We start from the raw sequence: 22,774 nt of genomic DNA, 5'->3' as shown, positions 1-22,774 counted from the left end.
TCGACTTCGCCCAATTAAGGACAAGCTTAAGGAAGGTTGGTTTCTGACCTGTAGACGTTGTTGTTGAAGCGGTTGTAGCTGGCCATGGTGATGATCCCGCCCCACGCCATGCCCACAGAGTAAAAGATCTGCAGCGCAGCGTCTCCCCACACCTGGAAAGTATACACCCTCATATAGCCATCATGGTCAACAATCTTTGGTGCTTTATCGCTTTTTATGTGAAAATACAGAAAAACAAATTGCTGATGCCAAAAAAAAAGTTCAATGTTTTCGATTCCCCGACCAACCCTATTTTTGCCTCATGACTAGAACTTTTTTTTCTGCCTTTTAAAAAATGTTTACACAATCTTACAGACTTTACAGGGAAAGATAGTCTTTTCCGCCATCCAGGGGACACAGCTCACACATTTTCCGGCCAATAAAAAGCCGCATGTGCCAGTGCGAATATTGTCAATTTTTTTATTACCAGTTTTGACTGCATTCAACAACTATCTTGTCAAGATAATCTCACCAAAGTTCTCAAAACAGATTTCAACCTGCAGATGCTGATGAAGAGCTGTCCTGATTGTGCACCAACTGCAGAGCATGCAAGCTCTCTGCAGTGAACACTAACACAGAATATCTCACTACCCAAGGTTGGGAATTTGCCTTGAATTTGCTGCTGTAAAGAAACATTCACTCCACCCAAACACACACACACACACACACACACAAACACACACGTACCTGGAACTCAAGCAGTTTCTCCCAGCGTGGGATGATGTAGAAGCTGATGCCATCGATGGCACCTGGCAGCGTCACGCCGCGGATCAGCAACACCAGCAGAACCAGGTAGGGGAAGGGGGCAGCAAAGTGCATCACCTGGACAGGTAAAACACCAGGGTAAGTCAAATCATGCAGTAACTGAAATTATTGCCCATCAAACGAGGGATTTTTTCCTCTTCCTCTGCATTCTTGAGCCGCAATATCCACGTTCACTTGTGTTTTGCCTGAGCGGGGTTTTACCCCCGCCATTTAGACAGCCATACTCTGTTTCGGGGGATGTGGCTGGGTGTTTTTGTGTTTCTATAGCCAAACAACCTCTGACATGGATTACAGGTTCTTTTCCAGGTGTACTTGGTCTTGTGCCTGTGTGTACACACGAAGGGAGATAAGGCACTAGCAGGTCTGCATATAAGTTGACCTGGGAGATTTATGATAAAAAAAATCTCTACCCTTAACCCACCAGGGGCGAACCCTGAACCTTCCATACTTAAAGGCCCGGCAGGAGTATATAAGGAGCCTGACCTTCTGCGTTGGCAAATCATTTCAAACCTCTTGCAGGCAACGGACAAATACTGCTCCTACATTTTCTTTAATATCTCAGTTAAGCATGAGTTACGGTGTCAGATTTTTTGTTCACACAGCTGGTTTTCACACATTTACCGCCCTATGCACTTAGATAAGGTTAATTCTCCATAATAAAGAAGATATTTGTAAACAAACATTTCAATGGGGATCTTGTTCAAAGAAAAGGGCGGAGTCAACACTCTCCGACGTCACAGATTTACACCATGCGTTCCAAAAATAGCAAAACACGTGGCATGCGGCAATTTGGTTCCAGAACATGCTGTCTCAGGTGCATGTGTATTTGTTACATCGGATATGAAGAAAGAAATGCAACTAACCTTTACCACCAGTTGTGGCCTTGATAGGGTATTCCTGTGGGGTTGGGATAAAGCTCTCTCACTAATTTGAGCACACAGTCGGGCATCATTTCTCGGTTAATGTTTACCCGTGTTGGATTGTCTTGATGTAAGGAAGACGTCTTTTTCGCCAAGTACAATGCACAATTCCAAGCATCGCGTCGGTCTAGCATGGACCAATACTTCTTGTAGAGTACTTTTCTAACGCCGGAATTCCTGCGGTGTGGCAATTGGCCTGTACCTAGCCACCTCTGGCGATGATTTGTCACACAAGGGCTGCAAAAACAAAAGGCACACTGGCCTACCCCAGAGGAGAGCCCTGTACTAGGACCCGTGTCTCCGCTTTCACCATCGCCTCCAGGATCAGATAACCACGTCTGCACCCTAACGGTACTACACACACGAGAGACAGCCTAGCGCCTCTGTATCGAGGTCACACGATGATGGCCCAGCACCTCTTGGTACACAAGTCGAATCTTTTATTACACACATTCGAGTTTCAAATGGCCACTGATTCTCAGTAAATAGTCTCCTTATTGCGTTCTCCTGGTCACTTAAAAGTTGAGAAGTGTTAAATCAAATTTCGCCATTTATTTCCACAGACAGAAAGAGATGTCAGTGCAATACAGCTTACAGACCGCAGCCTGGCCCTTACTAAGTTACTATCACCATCGGATGTTGGAATGTGAAACACTCAGGTTTTCCCGCCATCTGTCGACAACACTGATTGTGTTAGAGGCTCTCGCTGGGTGGAATAACAGACCGTGTTCCAAAGTATGCGTATACACTACGCAGATTATCACCGTTGACTTCGTCTACATGGTCCCGCTAACTATAATTACTGTCCCTGAAAGTGCCTCACAGGATGGGCAAGTTTACTTTCAAAACAGAAAGGGGTAATCTAAACTCGGTTTGTTCTAAGTGGACATGGGAAACAAAGGGACTCGGATCTTGGGTCGCCCCTGGCAACACAAATGGAAGAATCCAGGATATGCAAATGGTCTTCTGCAGTTTATTCCAAGGTGGTAGGGGGTTGAAAGGGGGAACGAACGGGAGGGGGGAGGGCGGAGGGGACAGTGGTCGGTGGAGCTACTAGATACTAAGACTGCAGCAATGGACTGGTGATGTGAAATCATCACCCACACATTTCGAGGTACCCTCCCCCCTCACCATTCGGTTCACAAGCCTGTTTTTGTCCTTGGTCAGTTTGAAAATGATTGGTTTGTTCAAGTATTCCGCCAAAAAAATGCGCCAAGATTTCCCTCCTCATTTCAGTGGTGTTTGACGCTTGCCCCACTCACTTAGTCAGAGTCTGATGCAAAAATTGACTCGAGAATTCTGTTCATTGACGTTGTGACGTACTAAACTTGTTTATTGTTCGCGGTTTTGGCTGATTCTGTGTTGTTTTTCTGTTAATATCAGCGAAAGTACCATCATAGCGGTGACTGAGTTACAGCAACCAAGACTAAGTTTCATTTTGTCCGTTTGACTAGCCTGACATCTACAGCCTTGACATTGTTATTCTGTTTCTCTCTGTGTGACTGATTTCTTTGACACAAAGGTTCTCTGTGTGAAAGTTCAATTGTATTGTAAATATAAACAAAATACGCAATCAATATGCAAGATATCACAAATGTTCAGAAACGAAAATATGTGAAAAACTCTGAAGAAGCTGAAAAGAAGAAATGCTGCTCGCACAGACAGAAAGCCAGATGGTAAAATTCAGTTTAGCGGTGAGAGAGAGGAAATTAATCTTATTTACGCCCAAGTTCAAAAGGTTAAAACATTTTTGGGAGAAGGAAATCCAAACAAAGAGCTTGTGGACACTATCTTGTGCTTTTTTTATTGACAAAAACATTGAAGCTGATTTATTAGAGCGCCCTGATGCCCCCGCGTCCCCAGTGCACTTTGGCCTGTTCGTGTTTACATCGCGTGCCACGCGTTGTGCTATTTTTGCTAAGCCCCGCCCCTTTTTCTGTTGCATTATGGGAGAGGCCGGATTGGCCGTGACGTGTTTAAGAACAACGTCTTCACCACCAGGCCACTGCGCCCATCTGTGGTTTACACCGACTTCAAAGTGCTGATTTTGAGAAACAAAAACACAAAACCCCGTCAGCTATTGCTTTGAAGTTTACAGAAAATCGTGATTTGACATTTCATGTCTGAATTGAAATTAACGACATGTTCTTCCTGCAAAGGTAAATCAGCTGACCTTTCCGAGGACCTTGACGCCCTTGAAGAGACAGAGGAAGACGCAGAGCCAAGACACAGCCAGGGTGATGACTAGCTGCCAGCGAAGGCTGCCCATGTCGTCAATACCAGAGGACAGCTGAAGCACGTGACGCCTGCAGCACACACACACTGACCTCAATTCTCTTTCACTTAGAATCTTGAAGTTAAACAAATGAGGCAGAGCGCTCTTTTAAGATCTGAGAGAATCTTAAACAAATGAGGTGGAGCGCTGTTTAGAGATCTGATAAAGAAAGGGAAGTAAGGGCTCTAAATGCACACCACATGTGTCATAGAGTAAGTAAGAGTTATTCCGAATCAGTCTCCTGGTACTTGAGAGAGTCTCCTGGTACTTGAGAGAGTCTCCTGGTACTTGAGAGAGTCTCCTGGTACTTGAGAGAGTCTCCTGGTACTTGAGAGAGTCTCCTGGTACTTGAGAGAGTCTCCTGGTACTTAGAGAGTCTCCTGGTACTTGAGAGAATAACAAGCATTGAAATGAATAAGCGACTTTCAAGCTCAAGTCTCTTGAGAATTCTTACTTACTCTGTTACCCATATCACAAGTGGATGAAATACTAGACTTCTGCACATATCGTATGCATTTAGAGTGTTTACTTCCCTTTGTTTATTAGATGAGATATGGGATTTAAAAAAAGCACACAAGGTATCTGAGCAGAGGGGGGTTTGCAAAGCATGATCTATAGAAGATGCTTCTTTTGTGACTTGTTGGGTTTTCATTAGAAAGGTAAAAACAAAAGTGTCTAAAGTTGTGTTTGATATTTTCAGTGACCATCTTTGTTCTTGGGATTGAACTGAATAAATATTTAATCTTTCTTTCCATATTCAATACAGTAATTATTTTTTTAACAACTTGGTTAGGTCTAAGACCATCACATTGTGGTCAGGCTTCAAACGATTATTTATGAGAAGTAGAAAATGTTTTCGTGGTCCAAAGATGGTCTCAAATATCCACCTCCACTTCGATACCAAGAATCACCAACTTTCCCTAAACACTCTCTAAATGAAAGACTTACTCATCAAAAATTCCCTTTCGTCAGCATGACAGTACCTTCAGAAATCTATAACGCGAAATCTTCTAGTTCTTATCTTGCCCCTTCTCCGCAGTCCTGCCTGGAACGCCCCGCAGCGATGGACGAAACAACAACTAACACTTGGGATCCTCTGCAAGAGAGCAGCGGCTTACTACCGGCATTCACGATTGTAAAAGGGTTGTTTCTAAGCTAAACTTCTAAGAAAGTGTTCCCGAGTCCATCTGTTGGCCTGTTATGAGTGTTTCTAAGCTCAACTTCTAAGAAAGTGTTTCCAAGTCCATCTGTTGGCCTGTTATGGATGTTTCTAAGCTCAACTTCTAAGAAAGTGTTTCCAGGTCCATCTGTTGGCCTGTTTAATGTCATGGCTTGCTCACTTTAATTCCCCCCATCTCCCCCCCTCCTTCCCAACCAATAAACATACACTTCCTCCATTTGCAATTTGTACCAATTAAACCCAAACCCAAGCAGTCACATATTTCATGGAGTCAGTCTACTCCAGGTGACAGAAGAACATACATGCACCAAAACAAGCAATACTGTACAGTGGAACCCATCTTTTATCACCTCCACAAATCTGAGAAAGTCGGGTCTTAAAAAGAAGGTAGTCTTAAAATTGGGGTAAATTTACAGAGGTTATGAACAGAAAGTCTGAGAATGCAAGGTCTTAAAAAGGAGGGATCCGAGTCTTAAATTGGGGGTGTCTTATAGGGAGGGTTCCACTGTAACAGGGATGCAGAAGTACAAACAAATTTACATCCCTAAAACCACTCAACAAACTGCCAGCACAAAACATCTATTCCAACACTACCTTCTGACACAACTAAACACCAATCTCAAACTTACTCCCAGAATTCCTCGCTGGCAGACATGGACTTGTTCGACACAGCAGCCACTACGGACGTCGCGTTCACGGTCATGTTGTACATGGCGTCCTGGACAGTTCCAGACTTGTTTGCCATCACAGACAAAGTTACGGAAGCGTTCCCGCCGGCCAGCTCAGCCGCCAGACGTTCGTTGGTGTCAATGCAGGTATCGGAGTTCCACGCATTGTTGCAATGGCTCCACGGCAGAGTGGCGCGGAAGGACATGAAGAGGTAGTAAATGGTCCAAGCGATGATGACGTTGTAGTAGATGCACACGATAGACGACACCATCACCATGCCGATTCCCACACCTGTGTTGACAAAGGAAGGTGTAAATTTATTTTGTCATATAACAGGGATGTCGTTATAGGCGTCGGACATCGGACATAGACCGATTAAAAGGCTCAAATGTCCGATTCACAGAGTCGCATGGCGGTCAGATGTCCTATCGTTTTCAACTGAGCGCGGTCATTGTCCGATAAGAACTCGATTGCTTCGGACAGCGCGTTATTTGATAATTTTCCTTTCACGATAGAAATCTTCAAAAAGCGACCAAGCGCTGTCGCGTACATGTGCACTGAAGTTATGCAGTGCAGATCTTGCGTTTTCCGAATCGTTTGCGGTATGAGCTGTTTGCGTACACCCGTCTACAGCACGGGAGACAACTCCAACTGACCAAGGCTCGCGCCTGCATTAAATTGCTTTCGGTTAGAGATGAAGCGCACGGCACTGAATTATACCACCGAAAAAAACTAAAGCCTGCCAAAGAACAACAAAAGCTGGTGAACCCTCGGACTAGTGAACCCTCGGACTAGTGAACCCTCGGACTAGTGGGACGTTCCCCAATCAAAGTAAGAGTGCTTAAGTGTTTGGTTGCTTTTTAGTTTCTTTTATTCTTTTTTGTGTGTGTCCTGTTTGAAACAAAAGTAATAAAACAATATACGCACACAATGTTGGTACATATACTGATATGTGTGTGTGCACATGATTTTGTGTTTTTCACAAAATTATAATGTCCTATTTAAATGTCTGAAAGCAGTCAAATGTCCTATTGATCCCGAAGAGCTCAGGACATTTGTCCTATAGGTGTGAATTTGTGGCAACATCCCTGATATAAGTGTTGTCTAATTAGTGTTGTCTAATTAGTGTTGTCGTTGTCTAATTAGTGTTGTCTAATTAGTGTTTGTGCACTTAAAAGACCGCTGGGTCAATATATCTGTGAAGGCAACGTGTTGTTTTGTCAATAGTTAAATGTTCCAACAACATAATTACCTGTCTTGATTTTTGATTGTCAATTCATTGCTGAGATGTGCTTAAAGTAAAACTGTTATTTGATGGTGCAGGGTAGACTGGGTAATACACCTTTGTAGAGCTAAAGTAGATCTCCCTCTCTCTGTCACACACACACACACACACACACACACAATACAAACACACACACGCACGTACACACAAACACACACACACACACACACACCAATACAAACACACACACACACACACACACAATACAAACACACATACACACACGCCTCTTCCTAAATGTAAAAGGTCACATAATTCTAGCAAGCATTTGTTAAACAAGCAAAGTAACGCTGCAGTTTTTATTCCACTGTTAGCAATTATGTCATTGTAAAGAAGTTATAAAAAAGAAATGCACTTTGCAAAATGTGCTACTGTCACAGGCCTAACATTAGGCACAAAAAAAAATTAGTCTGTTTACGGTAACCCGACCGACCCTATTTTTTTCGCGCGACCCTAGACTTTTTTTTGGCATTTGGGAAAAAAATTAAAAAAAATAAAAAAATAACGTAAAAATATGTTTTTTTGGAATAAAAAAAAAACCAAAATCCCGACCTACCGACCCTATTTTTTTGGCCTATGTTACCGTAAACAGACCTTTTTTTTTTTTGCCTTAACAACCAGAGGAAAACAACATGACATGAGTAACTGTTGGACATTTTACTTCCTTTACTTGACGAGTGTGCAAGGAAAAGGATGCAGAAAAAAACCCGGCTTGGTATACACAAAAATTTAAAAACAATTTTTTTTTTTTTAAACTCAGTTTTTGTTGGCATGGCAGGTCATACAAAAGTAAGATTGTAACTAGAGGTAACATGCATTACAACGTAATAATAATAATAATAATGAACACTTATTAATCGCCCCTTCTCACCGGAGCTCAGCGTGATGTACAATAGCAAACCTAAACTAAAATCAATAAAATCAATAAAACAAAGTAAAAAAATAAAATTTAAAGGTACTGAACTTGTCAAATTCAGGTGCACGGAGCCCCTGGGGCTTTTAGTCATACCTCAGGCAGCTATCCGTTAGAAGAACTACCAAGTTTCATTGACTTGCACCCAAAGAGTCAAGAAATGCGATTTTTTTACGAATTAATTTCGTACTCGGACCCGGCTGGTCTTGGCCTATTTTTGGATCTAAATTTAGATCAGGTAGATCACCACATCATGCACAAAAAGACACGTCACTAAGCAAACTATGTCAGACGTCATCATGAGTTTGTGTAAAACAAAATGGAGGCCGGAATTACTCAGTTGAATCGAACTCTGACCAAACACCACGTAATAACTAGGTTAATGTATGCACTCGCGTGAACAAGAAACTGTCGAGCTTCACAGATGTCGTCGTTGGGTAGTTTTGGGTTTGTTTTACTACCATAGGAGGATTTTTGAACTGTAAATGCACTCAGCTGCAACAAAAACGCAAAACGAAGGCTGTGAGCTGCACTGTGCCTTTAATGAAAAATGATGGAAAAAAAGGCACACTGACCTTTGGTTTAAACAAGTTTATTCAGTAAATTCCATTGGTACTATTACCGCATACATGGAATAAGGAACATGGAGCACAACAAGCTAAGCTTATGAGCGTACTCTTAAAAGCAAATGAAATTTGGCGGACGATTTTAATATAACAAATTTGAAATAATGTCAAAATAATAATGGTAAATTATGGTAGACAAACATGTAACAATAAAAGTGAAAACAAAACCAACAAAAAACAACAAACAAAAAAAAACCAATGCTAAACTAACAACAGTACTCACACGCGCTCGCACACTCACTCGCACACACACGCATACAATGACTTCCACATGGTTGAAAATAGAATACTACCAGAACAAAGAAATGTAAACAGTACTGCACATGGTGGATGAGATAAATGCATTCATTATTCAAAACGTTTGCTTAATAAGATAAACCTGAATAACTGGTCAAATATCAATGCATTTTCGCTGTCTGACTTGTCTCTATTGCCATACAGAAAATCATCAGCGGTTAGCAAATCATAGTTGGGCAGTGTTGACAAGGTGACTTCACGTATTTGAAGAGATAAGGGGCAATGAAAAATATAGTGCTCCGCATTTTCAACAGGATAACCACAAGTGCACGACGGGTCGGGAATTAAATGTCTGTCAAATAGATCACTATTTAGATTGCTGATCCTCAATCTCAGTCTGCAATGGATAATTTCTGATTTTCGATCAGATGTGTATAGATACGAGGGAACAACAGAATCATCAGAACTAATACGTTTTTTAAATAACCCAATAGAATCAAGTTGTTTTACAGTATCTGGAAGCTCATTCCACAGGGAAGTCGAAGACAGAAAAAATGACTTTTTATACAATTCAGTTCGAGAGTGGGGAGTCTGTCTGTCAAGTGGTCTTCGTCTATGGTAAGGGTTCACAGAAGCAACGAGAGGAGGCAGACGTTCTAGTAAGTATGGTGGCACGCGTGCATTAACTAATTTGAAATACAAAATCAATTTGTGTCTTTTTCGCCTCTCCTTCAGTGTTGTAAATCCTGATTCATCGTACAATTTTTGGTGACTCGTGCCACGAACTGCACCTATAATGGTTCTTATGGCATCAAGATGCAAGTTTTCTAATAAAGTAGCTAATCTGTCAGAACAGTTATCCCAAATGACGTCAGAAAAATCAAAATGGGGAATAATAAAAGATTTATACATGAGTTCAAGTGCCTTTCGGCTAAGGCGATACTTATAGGACCGAAAACATGAGAGAAGAACACGTACTTTAGATATAATTGACTGAACATGTGATTCCCATTTGCAGTCGCTCTGAATCAGTACACCAAGATGTTTGTGAACGTGGTTTTCTCTCAGAACTGTTCCATCAAATACAAGAGGAAGGGTTTCAGGCATTCTATTTCCAGAAAAGGTCATCAAATCTGTTTTTAAATTATTGAAATTAACTTTCCATTTTTCCGCCCAGTGTGCAATTTTGGCTAAGTCTGCATTTAAGATCTGTGTCCGCGTGTTTGCATCATTTAGAGATAAATACAAACTGGTATCATCAGCAAAAAGTTTAATGACAGATTCGATATTAATGACAATATCGTTAATGTACACAAGGAACAACAAGGGCCCCAGAACAGAACCTTGGGGAACACCTGAACAAACACGTCCGTATGTCGATTTCCTGCCTTGGATAACAACGGCTTGTAACCTGCCTGTCAAATAATCTTCAAACCATTTTAATAAAACACCTCTGACCTTTGAAGAGCGGGCAGATCCTCCAGATGGCGAGGGGGGAGAGGGAGGAGAACTGGCCGTAGGACACCTCCATGAAGAACAGCGGCAGTCCACACAGCATCAGGAACAAAAAGTACGGGATGAAAAACGCACCTGCACACAATGAACATGAAAATTGAATCAATGACACGTACTCTTTTAATTCTTGTCTTTGTTGTGTGTGTTTTGTGTGTGTGTGTGTGTGTGTGTGTGTGTGTGTGTGTGTGTGCGTGTGCGTGTTTTGGATGCACCTAAACACAAAGAAAATTGAATCAATGATCCTTTTTTCTTTTTCGTTTTTTGCATATATATAGAGGAAAGAAAATGCACACGCAAACAAGGAACTTGAATAAATGTCCTTTCTGTTCTTTTCTTTATTCAATTATTGCAAAGGGGATGAAAAATACACCTGAACACAAAGAAATTGTAATTGATGTTTTCCTTCTTTATTTTGATGAGGGGGAGAGGATTTGATTTGATAGGCGTTACTCCAAAATGCACCTGCACACAAATTGAAAGCATGTGTGAGGATGTTTGTGTGTTTTGTGGTTGGGTTACCCAGAATGAATCTGTAATACGTAACTCTATTACATCAGAATCAAGTAATATCTCACCTCCACCACTCTTGTAACACAGGTAAGGGAAGCGCCAGATGTTCCCCAGTCCCACAGCGTAGCCGATACAGGTGAGAATAAAGTCCATCTTCCCTCCCCACGCTCCTCGGTCATCGTTGGCAGCTTTTGCTTTCTCCATGCTGTTGCTGGAAGAGCTACTGCTGCGTATGCTGATCGTATCCATGATGATCACACTCCGATTCAAAGTCTTGAAGGACGGATGAAATGAGGATCAATCTGCAACGAGAAAAGAATAAAAAGTTTTGAATATCTAGCAAGGATTTTTTTAGTTGTGGTACTGTTGGAATGACTCATGCTGAGGGGAACATACAACATGGTATAATAATTAAAAAGAAACAACTCAAAATTTGGATCACAAACGGTTGCTCAGAATATGACGTCACTTCCAAGGGGTTAATTCGGGGCTTAATGCTGAATATTAATTTTAAGTGTACAATTCAAATTGTGTGTATCATTAAACCAGCACATCCAACCAAACAAATCAAATTGGAAACCCATAGAAAAGATTTCTTAGACCTGTCAGTACCGCATTTATTTCAAGAGGGAGTCAGTTTCTGCTATTCATGGTGGCGCAGAGGGGTTGGGACTACTGTCACCAGAGAGACAGACACACACAGACAGAGAGAGAGAGAGAGAGAGAGAGAGAGGGAGAGAGCATATCACTGTGTGGAAGTTGGCAACAAGACTGATTTCTTTACAAATAGGGAGATCCGCTATACAAAGCTGCCAATCATCAAATACCAATGAGTTCACTGAGAGTGTCCCTGCAGATAGATGTTGTCAAGGGTTTGACATTTGCACAGGTATTTGATCTTCTTCAAAATAGTCCTGAGGGGAAGTGAGCTTGTGCTAAAAGCAATACAGTGGAACCCCCTTTAAGACATCCTCCCCTCCCCCCCCCCCCCCCCATTTTGAGACCTTCACTTTTTTAATAAAAAAAAAATCCTTTGTAAATGTATAGTATTTTATGACTTCCTCTTTTTTAAGGCCTGATGTTCTCATTTTTCATTTTGTTGGGGGGTCTTAAAAGGGGGTTTCACTGTACAATGTTTCCACAGCCCGGTTGGCTTTTCCACCATCAACAGTTTGTTTCACTTAAATACATGTAAGTTTAGCAATGAAACAAATGAGACACAGCCTTCTAACATTCCCAAATCAAGAATAGACAACAAATCAAGAATATAGACAACCAAACAAGAATAGACAACAAATCAAGAATAGACAATAAAACAAGAATAGACAACCAAACAATAGACAACCAAACAAGAATAGCTAGACAACCAAACAAGAATAGACAACCAAACAAGATAGGTTAACGAATCAAATACAACACAAAACTCTCAGTAAAAGGTCGAGGAGCCTGTGAATGAGCAAGAATCGAAAATAAAACCGTACAGTCAAGCATTCTATCTGAGGAAGGACATACAGTGATGCACTGAAAATATACCTTACATGCAACCGGCCAGCAGGATTATGAGGATAACATTTTGAATACATATATATAGTCATCTCTAAGCACAGAGGAAATTCTAAATTACCAGGAAAGTCCTTGCACCCACTTGTAGTGTGAGACTATTATTATATAAAGCAACTGATTCTGAACTCAATAGAAACAAAAATAAAGGAGATAATAAGATATATGTATATTATTTGGATGGGAGGAAAAAGAACATTGCGGCTTGCGCAACCGTCTGATGTGAAGCTTTTCAAAGAATGCTCACACACAGTGTTCTACTTAATCTGTCCACAGCCAAAGTTTGAGAATGTTGTACACATTAGTGTGTAAACAAATCATCTTTACACACCACTCGGTGTCTCAGTCTCCCTTGCGGTGTCTCAGTCTCCCTTGCGGTGTCTCAGTCTCCCTTGCGGTGTCTCAGTCTCCCTTGCGGTGTCTCAGTCTCCCTTGCGTCTTCCGAACAATTTGTCAGATAAGTTTGTTTTCTGTATTATAAGTGTTCATCTGTGCACATAAAAGACCGCTGGGGCGAAGATCAGTGACTGTATCGTTGTTTTTTTCCACAATTAAACGTTCTTATAACATACCTTACTTGATTTCTGATTTTAAACACCACTGTCTCACACAATGTTGTCTCTGGTTTGAGAGAGTCAAAGTTTGAAGAATTTTGAACACAGTAATCCCATCCAAACAAATGTTGCCGAAGACACATGAATAATCCTGTTCACTCTCTTTTCACAAAGTCAACTCCAGACTGACAAGCTCACCACATCAGCCAAAGTTAATATAAGTTCTCCTTAACCAATAAGAATCTGTGCACCTTAATTTGCATACATATTTTAAATTAGCAAATCGCCTCCCTGCCTCAATGGACTGGAAAATATCCAACCAGAACAAAGATGTACTGTTGACACAGCTAAATGACTCTTACAAGCTCATCCACTGTGGTTACGCATCTTATTTGCATCTTATTTGTAATCCACCAAACGAGATAAAGCAGATTTAATCTCAACAGATTGTACTTCAAAGTTGTTCAATTATTGAGGACAGAGACAAAAACAGCGAGCAAGCTAGTACATGCTGATGAGTCATGTTTTGTCAGGCTACCCTTTTAAAGAAATTGCTTTAAGTAATTTGCCCTCCTCCAAGAAAATCCCACAAAACTCTCAAAGACAAATAAACTTAAGTGGAGGTCACAGACCATCTGAAAACAAATAAACTTAAGTGGATGTCACAGACCATCTGAAAACAAATAAACTTAAGTGGAGGTCACAGACCATCTGAAAACAAATAAACTTAATTGGAGGTCACAGACCTAAAAACAGGAAAGAGATCATTATAACTCATCAGTAAGACACCTACCCAGTGGCAGTACCAGGGCCGGACTAGGCTAAGGGGAGGGGGGGGGGGTGCCAGTGGCAGTACCAGGGCCGGACTAGGCTAAGAGGAGGGGGGGGGGGGGGCAGCTGATGGGTAGGTCATATTCTGAGATAGGAAAATGGTCGCTCCTTGCATGAAACGGCATAAAATAAAAAATGTTTTAAATAAGTGAGGTACATGTTTAGGCTAGGGGGGGGGGGGGGGGTTGCGAAACCCCCATAACACACCCCCCCCCCCCCCTAGTCCGGCCCTGAGTACCCCTGTGTCCTTTGCTGGCACTACTCTTTTCTGTCACTCAAACAGGCTTTCTGTTGTCACTCCTTATACTATAGAAACGGACTCACTTTCTATTGTCACTCCTTGTAGAAAGGGACTCCAAAGAAACGGGCGCCAAAGAAATTCACAAGTCCCAGTTTCCTAGAATGCCGGGTAAAATTAATAATATTAATAATAATAATAATAATATTTATAAAGCGGGTGTATCCAGGGTTAAACCCTGCTTAAATTCAAAAACAGAGTACCAAATTAACTCTCTCCGTCAACAATTTGCCAAGTAGTTATGTCCCTTGAACGTGAACATTAGGCTACGTTTAAAGTATCGGAGTCAAAACTATCGCTGTTATTCTCCACGATTTAGCCTCCGTTTCAAAACTGCTACTTTTCTCTCCCGGCGTCTGCAAAGTCGGTACCTTCATTTCAGTCCGGACACGGTACCTTACGGTATCCCGACCGACCCTATTTTTTTGCGCGACCCTAGACTTTTTTTTGGCATTTGGGGGAAAACAAATTTAAAAAAATGAAATAAAATAAATAAATAAAAAAGTCTTTGTTTTTTGGCAAAATAACTTAAAAATATGTTTTTTTGGAAGAAAAAATAAACAAAAATAAAATCCCGACCTACCGACCCTATTTTTTTTGCTTGTTACCGTAAACAGACTTTTTTTTTTTTGCCTTATCATACGGCTACCTGCCGCGCAGTTTTTATGTCGCGGATAACCTTGGGACAGAAAAGCTCCCTGCCTGTTTCAAGAGAAACCGGTAGGATCTGGTTTTCATGTCACTCACAATGATCGTATGCTTCACGTGTTCATGGGGACTTTAGCAGTTCTAAGCTAAAACAGACACTAGTGTATGAAACATACAATCACCACAGAAAACCCGCGTCGAAGGTAATGATCCCTGTAAAATAACCGGCTGAGAGAGAGAGCGAGAGAGAGCGTAACTAAAGAGAGGGGGGGGGGAGGGGGTTACGGAGGAAGAGAGGGAGGGAGCGAGAGAGAAGGGGGGGTTACGGAGGAAGAGAGGGAGGGAGCGAGAGAGAACCAAAAACAGCTTTATTAACGAAGGCAATGGCATAACCAAATAGGCGCTTTTTTTTTTTTTTTTTACATCCAGCCTTCCTCCATGAGACGGACTAATCTAATAAAATTATGTTATATCAATGTTTAAAAACAACATCAGACAAACGCACACATATAGAGAGAGAGATCAAATCATTTTATTTTTCGAGGGTTGTGGCATAAGCAATACAACGAGCTGTTTTTCAACCTGCCCTCGCCCAGAGAGGGGACTAATCTAATCCCATATTAACACGGATATTCACGTAGAAAAAAAGGTAGAGAAAAACAACAACATATGAATATTTACACATTACATATTATACACAAATATTAAGCGTCGTATATGTAACGTAGTTAAACACTGAACAATGCTGAATACACATGCATGAGTAAATGTGTTATTAGAGAGAGAGAGAGAGAGACTCAGAGAGAGAGAGAGAGAGAGAGAGAGAGAGAGAGAGAAAGAGAGACTGAGAGAGAGAGAGAGAGAGAACTCAGAAATGTATTACATAAGGATCAAGGTTTTAGGCTTAGCCTAATCTTCCAACCTGTCCATTCAACATACAAAGAGAGAAAGAGAGGTCCCGGCTAAACTGGGTCTGTACGTACTGGTCAAGCAATGTAATTGTACACGGAAGCGTTCTCTGTAGCCTACACTGGTCGAAACCGGAATTATAACAGGCACTATACATATCTTTGTTCAGTGTTCACATATATAGTAACTGTAGCAAGAGTGCCGAGCCGGTTGGCGTGTATGCGCTGTTCTGTACCCTAAAGAGATTAACAACAACCTGTTCAGACCGCTTCAAGCCAATAACACAACAACAAGAACAAAAGCGCCAAAAGGACATTCACTTCTATCGCATTTCTCTGTCAGTGTACATTCTGAACCGTGCAAGAAGCCAAGGCCAAACGGGCTCAGTACCCGTTAGCCCAGATTTCCAGAGAGCTCTTGGGCATAGAACAATGATTACTGGGGAGAAGAAACAAAACAACATAACAATACGGCGAGTGGGTCAACCTCACCCCACCCCCCCCCCCCCCTCCCTCCCCTCCCCCCCCCCCCCCCCCCCCCCCCCAACGACCCATTTCTACACTGACTCATACTCGCGAAAATGTGTACGTGTATAATATATGAATTATAATAAAGCGATGCAGCGACCGAATCGATTTGATCTGCATCATCGCCTGCATATATATAAATACTAGCAGTTAAGCCCGGCTGTAAGCGGAGTCCTGTAGCAATTTAAGACGCTCGCTATCCCATTATCATTAGCTTTACCTCCTTTGTTTGGATACAAAAAAAGAGTTATCTCCCTTACCTTCTAGAAATTTCCGGAACTGTCCAGTTAATTTTTCATTCTTCATTTCTTCCCCTCATAGGAGCAATAGTGAGTCTCTAATATCACTGGCATGATGTGCTTGCTACAGGTGAACAGTAGGCACTGAACTGGTCTTGCACCATATAGGCTGTATTCAATAAATGGGAGGTCCATAATCTGAAAAAGGAAACAATGAATCAAGAAACTAAAACCCAGGTGCACATCTGCGGCACCTAGGGAGTGTACGTGCACACTATCTTGTTCCTGCCTCTTGCCATCTCAGAGGTATGGCGACCACAGACAAAAAAAGAGTTATCTCCCTTACCTTCTAGAAATTTCCGGAACTGTCCAGTTAATTTTTCATTCTTCATTTCTTCCCCTCATAGGAGCAATAGCGAGTCTCTAATATCACTGGCATGATGTGCTTGCTACAGGTGAACAGTAGGCACTGAACTGGTCTTGCACCATATAGGCTGTATTCAATAAATGGGAGGTCCATAATCTGAGAAAGGAAACAATGAATCAAGAAACTAAAACCCAGGTGCACATCTGCGGCACCTAGGGAGTGTACGTGCACACTATCTTGTTCCTGCCTCTTGCCATCTCAGAGGTATGGCGACCACAGACAGACAGACAGACACACACACACACACAGACAGACAGACACTCTCTTTTATTTATATGTATAGATAGATGCCATTTTGATATAATGCCCAGCAATAAAAATTAAAACGCCACTATTACATTCAGAGAGCTCAGGGCCCGGCTTCGCCCGGGGGTGGCCTCAAAAGCATTGAAAGGCATGTGCTGCCCACTGAGAGTGTCACAATATATATTCAATTCCTACTTACATGGTTTTTATAGAATGAGTTACCTCCCTTTCTTGAGAAAATTCCAGATAATTGACAGGCAGGTTCAACTGATCATGCTACACCCGTAGATGCGATGTGTTGGTGTGATAAGAGTTACCTCCTGTCCATGGATAACAAAGCACGAGTTACCTCCCTTAGCTTCTAGAAATTTCTCGAACTGTCCAGTTAATTTTCTTTCTTCATTTCTTCTCCTTATACTAGGAGCCATACAGAGTCTCTAATATGCCTGGCATAGTGTGCTTACTACATGTGAACACCAGGCACTGAACTGGCCTTGCATTATATAGGCTGTATTCAATAAATGGGAGGTCCATAATCTGAGAAAGGAAACAATAAATCAAGAAACTAAAACCCAGGTGCACATCTGCGGCACCTAGAGAGTGTGCATGCACGACATCGTCTTCCTGCCCCCTCCCTTCTCGGAGCTTTGGCGATCACAGACAGACACACACACACACACACACACACACACACACACAGACACTCTCTTTTATTTATATGTATAGATTATATGAGACCGATACAACAAAGGAAATAGGCCGACCCTTTTGCGTGTCTTTGAAGCTGTATAGTGGTAAGTGCGATGAGAATAAAGCCATTCATTTGGTCTGTTATTTTGACCAAAATATCCCTGCCATGAAAGCAAGTGACCTGCAATGTGGACTTTTCCAAGGACGGGTTTATACATGTGCTTTCAACATCCGCACCTGTGTAATATCATTCTGTATTCCACGCGAATAAATACCTGCTACATTGTAGTACATGTTCTGGCCTTACCTATGACGGCTTACTTGTGCCAAAACCTAGGGTTATCGTTTTCACGTGAAAATTAGTAATTAACAGTGTTAATTACTAATTTTCATTTTTGCCTCGTTTTCGGTCACAGTAGTCGGATTTTAAGAGTCCGCACTGAGAGGCTTCAACGCCCGGCAAACATCACTCTCACACTATTTCTAAAATATCTTTTAATAGAAGGCCTTATCGAGCAAGTAATTCGACGGGAAGATGCATGTCACTGTTTTCTGCAATAGCGCTATCCTAAACGTTGTTTTGGGTATCTTAGAAAAGAATAATCGACCCTGAAAACTTTCGAAACGAAGCTGTTCGTAGCAGACGGACTTTTGATCGGCTGTGGTCTCACACTTTCACAGATATCTTACAATATACAGTGAAACCCGGCTATATTGAAGTAGGCTATATTGAAATCCCGGCTATATTGAAGAATTTTTCAGGTCCCGGCTGAAGCTCTACTTTTTCTTTGTTAAAAAATGTTGGCTACATTGAAGTCGGCTATATTGAAATCCCGGCTATATTGAAACAAAAATTCAGCCCACGGGACGTTTTTACCTGGCTATATTAAATGTTTGCTCCAAAGATTTGTTTAACTTTTTATTTTTAAGAACAATGACTGCGCGGGCGCCGAATGATATGAGACGCCTCTGTCAGCGCAATCAGTTGAGGAAGGGGAGAGGCCAGATCAGCATCAACTTTCGAGTCAGGAGGTTTCTGATAACATTACAGTCTAACAATGCCGCGGGCCTCTGACAGCTACGCCATGTAGTCTTGTGGTGCGTAGATTTCCCCGACTTAATTTCTCTTGTTCATGCGAGTAGTTTCCCTTTGTACACTAGCAAAAATGGCTGCAAAACAAACAAGTCGCGTAAGGCGAAATAACAACATTTAGTCAAGCTGTCGAACTCACAGAATGAAACTGAACGCACTGCATTTTTTTTCACAATGACCGTAGTCCGCCGCTCGTACAAAAGGCAGTGAAATTAACGAGCCTGTTTAGCGCGGTAGTGGTTGGGCTGTGCTGCAAAGCACGCTTTTATGTACCTCTCTTCGCTTTAACTTTCTGAGCGTGTTTTTAATCCAAACCAAAGAAACTACAATGGGCTTATGTACAGTGTTTGTCCAAACATATCATATCTATATGTTTTTGGAATCAGGAACCGACAAGGAATAAGATGAAATTGTTTTTAAATCGATTTCGGAAATTTAATTTTAATCATAATTTTTATATTTTTCATTTTTAGAGCTTGTTTTTAATCCGAATATAACATATTTATATGTTTCTGGAATCAGAAAATGATGAAGACTAAGATAAAAGTAAATTTGGATCATTTTATAAAAAAATAATTTAATTACAATTTTCGAATTTTTAATGACCAAAGTCATTAATTAATTTTTAAGCCTCCAAGCTGAAATGCAATACTAAAGTCCAGCCTTTGTCGAAGATTGCTTGACTAAAATTTCAATCAATTTGATTGAAAAATGAGGGTGTGACAGTGCCGCCTCAACTTTTACAAAAAGTCGGATATGACGTCATCAAAGACATTTATCCAAAAAATGAAAAAAACGTCCGGGGATATCATACCCAGGAACTCTCATGTCAAATTTCATAAATATCGGTCCAGTAGTTCACTCTGAATCGCTCTATACACACACACGCACAGACAGACAGAAACACACACACACACACACACACACACACACACACACACACACACACACACACCACGACCCTCGTCTTGATTCCCCCTCTATGCTAAAACATTTAGTCAAAACTTGACTAAATGTAAAAAGGGTGAGTCTGACAATTAAAAAAAAAATCGAGCTTATTCAGAAGCTGGAAACTGGCTGCAAAAAAAGAAAGGAAGTAGCTGAGGAATATGGAATGTGTGTGTAAGGGAGGGGGGGGGCGTGCGTGTGTGTGAGTGTGTGTCCGTGTGTGTGTGTACAGAAAAAAAGCAAGGAGGCTCGAAGAACAACAGCCAACAGGTGAAAGATTAATGGGAATATATCTCACATCAAACGCAATGTGTGGACACGGAAATAAGAACGTATAGTGAAAAAAAGTTCGGTTATATTGAATTTCTGAAGGAACAAGGAGGGAAATTCAATATAACCGAAAATTGCCTATATTGAAATTCCGGCTATATTGAAGGTCTTCCCGGGTCCCGTGCCACTTCAATATAGCCGGGTTTCACTGTAATACCTTATTCGACAAGTTGTCAGGCAGACAGCTGTACTTCATATTTGTTTCCACTACCACACTCATACATTTGCTTAAAAGTGTATTAGGGAAGGACAATCGATCCGAAAATGTTCGAACCGAGAGAGGAAAAATGGCGGCCGGTCGGACATGTGCAAAAGGTCCGACGACTAGCAGACGGATCTCTTCATCGAGACTCACACACTTTCACAAATATCTTCCGATAGAATTCGTTATTCAACAAGTTTTCGGACAGACAGTTGTATGTCACGGTTATCTACACATGCGCTCAGCTCTTAGTGTTAATTTGCATCTAATTAAAGAACTATGGACCAGAAAAGTTTCGAATCGAAGGATGTTTTGCTCTGGCAGGTGAAACAGTCGCGCATGCGCATTGAGCCCCCACAGTCACGAGGTACAAGAAAATTAGTAATTAACGCGTGAAAATTACTAATTTTTAGTTTTGGCACTAGTAAGCCGTCAGGAAGCGAGCCAAAACTGAAAATTAGACATTAACACTTGAAAATTAGTTATTAACACTAGAAAATTAGTAATTAACACGTGAAAATTAGTAATTTTCCCGTCAGAATTGTAATTTTCTCGTGAAAATTAGTAACGTTCACGGGTTAATTACTAATTTTTAGTTTTGGCGCTTGTAAACCGTCATACTTACCGACTTTCTCACGCAGCGCGGCAACTGTACAGGAATACACTGTATTATATCAGTCTACACAGCGCGGCAACCGTACAGGAATACACTGTATTATATCAGTCCACACAGCGCGGCAACTGTACAGGAATACACTGTATTATATCAGTCTACACAGCGTGCGTCTACTCCGTAGGCCACAAATCCACAATGCACAATAGACTGGCCGCGAGTACAGTAAGTCTCAGTTTCCCCTCTAAATTCGCAACTCGTTCACAATAGCTTACACATACATATATCTGCTACGGGATCTCACACCGCCTAAAGCTGAAAGGATTCATTTTGTAAGCCGATCTGACTGCGCTTTCATGTGAGGAAAAAGCGGTAACATAGAGCATAGACCTATATTAGATATATGGAATAGGGTTTTTATACAGAAGGGCAAAGAATGACGTATTAAACAGAAGAGAAAAAAATTTCCTGCTACACGTCCTCACAAGTACTTTTAACCTACAACTGGGGGGCCGATATATATATACCGCAGAAGGCTCAAGCAGAGCTATTGTATGCGGAATATACAAAAGGAGCAGAGACAGCTGTTTTACACAAAGAGAAGTTTCATACACAAAGGTTACTGACACTAATCCGTTTTGTCTAGAGAAGTGTACCGCAACAGAATTATATGTATTGTTCTACCGTTACGCCACGGTGACTAAAAATGCTCGGTAATGGGGTTTGACATGGATAGCTTCTTGTAAGTGCCTTGAGAGTGCTATATCTGGAGGGGAATAGCGCTATCGCAGCTAGAAGAACGTTTGGCTAAATCATGATTAGTAGTAGCACGGCTGTGATTTGTACCCGTCACACTACCTATTGTCTGCCCACGACTGTTCCCCCGGGAAACCAGAGTGTGCAAGTCAAGTAGCCTATCCTATGTCATCGTCTGCTCAGCTGATACGCACGTGCTGCACTTGCCGCGTAGACACTGATGTACAGTAAAACGCAGTAAATACGTACTGTACACTATGTACTGACCTAGATCCTTGCCAGAGCTGCATGCCCCCCCTTTACCCACAACTGAGGTGGCCCGAACTGATGCAAGTCTTGCATGACATTGAGTGAAAGCCTCCAACTTAAGAGAGAGAGAGAGAGAGAGAGAGAGAGAGAGAGAGAGAGAGAGAGAGAGAGAGAGGGAGAGACTCTGGCTTTGAATGTGTTAACAAAAACGACCGAAAAACTTGAAAATCAGAGGCGAAAAAGACAAGAAGCCGGAGAGAAACTTGACAATACAACGAGGAGACCGACATCGTACATTGTGCTTCCGACACTGAAACCATCTACTCAAGATGACCAATATATTATATATAACACGGAGAGAGAGAGAGAGAGAGAGAGAGAGAGAGAGAGAGAGAGAGAGAGAGAGAGAGAGAGAGAGAGAGAGAGAATACAACGAGGAGACCGACATCGTACATTGTGCTTCCGACACTCAAACCATCTACTCAAGATGACCAATATATTATAACACGGAGAGAGAGAGAGAGAGAGAGAGAGAGAGAGAGAGAGAGAGAGAGAGAGAGAGAGAGAGAGAGAGAGAGAGAGAATACAACGAGGAGACCGACATCGTACATTGTGCTTCCGACACTGAAATCATCTACTCAAGATGACCAATATATTATAACACGGAGAGAGAGAGAGAGAGAGAGAGAGAGAGAGAGAGAGAGAGAGAGAGAGAGAGTA

General features: G+C 41.6%; 1 protein-coding gene across 6 annotated transcripts in view; it reads right to left on the bottom strand.

Annotated features, from left to right (window-relative positions):
• The window catches only part of LOC138968367 (sodium- and chloride-dependent glycine transporter 1-like), a 108,177-nt gene that overhangs the window by 38,706 nt on the left and 46,697 nt on the right, over window positions 1-22,774 (bottom strand). For 5 of the 6 annotated variants that reach the window (XM_070340922.1, XM_070340925.1, XM_070340924.1 and 2 more), the window contains exons 2-7: window positions 11,000-11,236; window positions 10,368-10,499; window positions 5,809-6,139; window positions 3,898-4,030; window positions 727-861; window positions 49-152 (exon numbers count right to left, since the gene is read on the bottom strand). In XM_070340922.1, the coding sequence (XP_070197023.1) occupies window positions 49-152; window positions 727-861; window positions 3,898-4,030; window positions 5,809-6,139; window positions 10,368-10,499; window positions 11,000-11,183 (1,019 nt within the window). In that variant the 5' untranslated portion in view covers window positions 11,184-11,236. Of the gene's footprint in view, window positions 1-48; window positions 153-726; window positions 862-3,897; window positions 4,031-5,808; window positions 6,140-10,367; window positions 10,500-10,999; window positions 11,237-12,825; window positions 13,044-22,774 lie in introns of those variants that run through there. The other variant, XM_070340923.1, reaches the window with a different exon arrangement.

Source organism: Littorina saxatilis, linkage group LG6, assembly GCF_037325665.1.
Source record: "Littorina saxatilis isolate snail1 linkage group LG6, US_GU_Lsax_2.0, whole genome shotgun sequence".
Classification (NCBI taxonomy): Eukaryota; Metazoa; Mollusca; class Gastropoda; order Littorinimorpha; family Littorinidae; genus Littorina; species Littorina saxatilis.
The sequence above is the reverse complement of the archived record's forward strand: the minus strand, read 5'-3'. Positions and strand labels throughout refer to the sequence as shown.